The sequence below is a fragment of the Echinops telfairi genome, unplaced genomic scaffold (assembly GCF_000313985.2).
Source record: "Echinops telfairi isolate 266 unplaced genomic scaffold, ASM31398v2 ScPeMD7_7420;HRSCAF=8458, whole genome shotgun sequence".
In the NCBI taxonomy this organism is placed as follows: domain Eukaryota; kingdom Metazoa; phylum Chordata; class Mammalia; order Afrosoricida; family Tenrecidae; genus Echinops; species Echinops telfairi.
The window spans coordinates 37,724,014-37,727,108 of record NW_022111320.1 but is presented as its reverse complement, the minus strand read 5'-3'; the positions used below and the strand labels follow the sequence as shown (position 1 = coordinate 37,727,108).

Here is a 3,095-nt window from a genome sequence, read left to right as displayed (position 1 = left end):
CGCGGTGGCTGCGGCTGGAGCAGGAGCGTGCGCTGGGGCTGCCGGCTGCACTGCCCATCCTTACTGTAATCCGACTCCTCCTTGCGATGTCCTTGCCGCGCCTGTGACATCAGGACTGCGAGTACTACCAACAGACCCCCTCACCCCACCCCACCCCACCCCGGTTCGCTGGCCGCCGCTCCACGAGGTGCGCCCCTGGCCTGCCTGGACCAACCGTGGCTCTAGGGAAGCCTTGACGAGCCCAGAGACTTGGGAAGGGGCGGAGTGAGGGGCGCGGGGGGCTCTCTTAAAGAGAGAAGGGTCCCTGGATCCACGCAGGGACCGGAGGGGAAATGCACCCGCATGCGGGAGGGGGGCACGGGTTAAGACGGGTTTTGTATGAACATGCAATCAGGCATCGTTTTATGTTGCGCCTGCCGTGAACAGACCTTCGTCCTCGCTTACCCTTAGCACCCCCTACCAAGTTCCAAAGGCATCATGGTTCAAGCGGCCAAGAGCTGTCAGGTGGGAGGTTCGAACCCGCCAGCCGCCTGGTGGGAAAAACGAGGTGGCCGTTGGCCTCTGTACAGATGTACAGCCTTACAGAATAACTTTCCGTGGGAATGGACCCCACGACAGGAGGGCTGGTTTGCGTGAGGTTGAAAGGCAGTGGGAAGAGGGATGAAGCCCTGTGTCTGCAGTGGATTGGTGTTCTTCGGGGCTGTGTGTTTACATCTAAGAAGAATCCAAGAAGAAAACTAAAAGAGAATTTTAGAACAACCTTCAAGGACCCCTTGCTAGGGTAAAACAGGTTTTCACTCAGATGTGATCAAATCACAGAAAGCCACTAGGTGGTGAAGGGTCATTTTTATTTCTTGAATACTTTCTGGGCTAAGTTGATAAACACGCGCAGAGAGGGGATACAGCAAACCAAAAGGCCAGGGATGAAAGTCACATGCTCTCACCAGTGCTGCCACCCTTAGTAGACATTGGAAAGGACACTGGGTCCGACAGGACCTTTGACTTGTAAAAAAGAGAAGCATTTATCCGAAAGGCAACCGGGTATGCGCTATGTGGTCAGTCGGGTCACTAACAGAGTACAAACATGCACGCATTAAATTTGAGATGGACAAAACTTAGCTAAGCCGCTGGCTTCTCCCCTGGTGTAATGAACTGCAGTCCCTCTTACACAGAAAAGCATGCTAGCAAGAAATCCCTGAAAACTGCGCTGATTGATACTTGAACCCATAGGACAAGTTCAGTTTCCTGAGAGCTCCTCACTTTGGGGCCCAATTTACCTACAGATCACTGGAGCTTAAACGTTTCTAGAAAAACCAATGAAATTAAGAATCAAAGCTAAATTAAGAATTGTAATCTGTCGGACGGAGCAGCTGACATATTTGTAATCTAGCTTTTAAACACCATGGAAGCAAATATCTCTACATTTTGGTGAGCAAATGCCCAATGTCCACCCACCTCCTCCCATGTTTGTCAGACAGTTTATTGAAAGTCGGACACTCATATACAGCTTGCTGTGAAATCTAAAAAAAAAAAAAAAAAAAAAAGGAGATTTGCCTCTTCCCTATTGTGAGATGAGAGCTGGCCCCAAAATCCTCTCCCAACCTGGAGTATAAACAATTTGGCAAATGTAAATAAGCAATCAAATACAAATCCGAAATGGTACAGTAGGGTTTATGATAAATTTAATGATAGTGTTTTAGGAATAGCTACTCAGGTAAAGCAAATTGTTGAAAAAAATTAAATAGTGAAGAATGTTTACATTTTTAAATTAAAGAGAAAAACAATGGTGCTGATACACTGAAGAAAATATAGCCGTATTTTTCTTTTCTTTTGGGACTGATGGAAATCATCTAAAAGTAAGATGAATGGTTTTTCCCTCAGGTAAATGAAAACAATAAAGTGGACTATGCTGAAGTTTGATTATGGAACCAATCGGCTGCTTTGACCTCCTACAAGGGCTAGGGGGCACTCTAGTTTAATGTTAGAGTTTTGGGTCCTGTAGAGTTCCTATAGTTGAAAGATGCACGCTGAATTATAAACTGGAGATTTGAGACACAAAAGGACTGTCATCATAAATTAATAACATGTTTGCATTTGCATGTCATTTTACAGTTACAAGGTACTTTCACATAGTCATCATTCTTAGTAACAAACAGATCTAAAGGTGCTGATATCAACGTTACAAATGAAGAGCTGAGACGTTAAGCAACTTTCTCAATGATAGTAGAAGAAAGAGATGTTGTCTTACTGTTGCCAAATTTAAGTTAGATTCTTAACAGGTTGCTTTATTCAAATAAGTTTGCCATTCATAATGATTTAAATAATACTCTTAACTCCAAATAAAATATGTACCTACATATTCCTGAAACAAAAGCTTCTCTATCTATCTATCAATCAATCATCTATCTATCTATCTGTCTATCAATCAATCATCTATCTATCAATCAATCATCTATCTGTCTATCAATCAATCATCTATCTATCAGTCTATCAATCAATCATCTATCTATCAGTCTATCAATCAATCATCTATCTATCTATCTGTCTATCAATCAATCATCTATCTATCTGGACGCCAAGTTCATGCGGACAAACCAAGGCGAAGTTTATCCAACCCGTCCGCACCCCCCCCCCCCCCCCCCCCCCCCCCCCCCCCCCCCCCCCCCCACCCCATCCGTCTCTCCTCCTTTTCCAACTTCAACTTATCCACCCCAAAGCCACAGCCCCAAACGTCTGACAAAGGCAGCTGGGTCCCCCAGTTGCCAACTGGAGGTGGGTTTCATGTCAGATGTGTTCTGGAGGCTGAAAGATTTTTTCCCCTTTTCTCCCCCCTCCCCCAAGCGCTCTTCTGCACTGATCAGACCTGGGCAACCCCGACATGACCACATCAGGGCCGACACTCACCAAAATACATTATGTTTCTCATGGATCTGACAGCTGGACCCCCAGCGCGGAGTCTTCAGCATCAGCTTGCATGCACCGCGCGGAAGCACCTCAGCAGCAGCGCGGGTGCATGCTCCCTGGGCGGCCTGGTCCCCGGTCCCGGTGCCTGCGCTGCGAGCGGCTCCGGGCTCCCGGCGCGCGGAGCGCCCCGC

The 3,095-nt window shown here is 46.9% G+C and overlaps 1 protein-coding gene across 2 annotated transcripts in view; it reads right to left on the bottom strand.

The window, feature by feature from the left end:
• Nucleotides 1–3,095, bottom strand: part of ZNF385D (zinc finger protein 385D) — an 849,687-nt gene that overhangs the window by 374,038 nt on the left and 472,554 nt on the right. The window contains exon 1 of one of the 2 annotated variants that reach the window (XM_045297459.1): nucleotides 2,905–3,001. The exons of the other annotated variant lie outside the window; for it this stretch is intronic. Within the exon in view, the coding sequence (XP_045153394.1) occupies nucleotides 2,905–2,926 (22 nt within the window). The 5' untranslated portion in view covers nucleotides 2,927–3,001. Of the gene's footprint in view, nucleotides 1–2,904; nucleotides 3,002–3,095 lie in introns of those variants that run through there. 2 annotated transcript variants of the gene reach the window in all.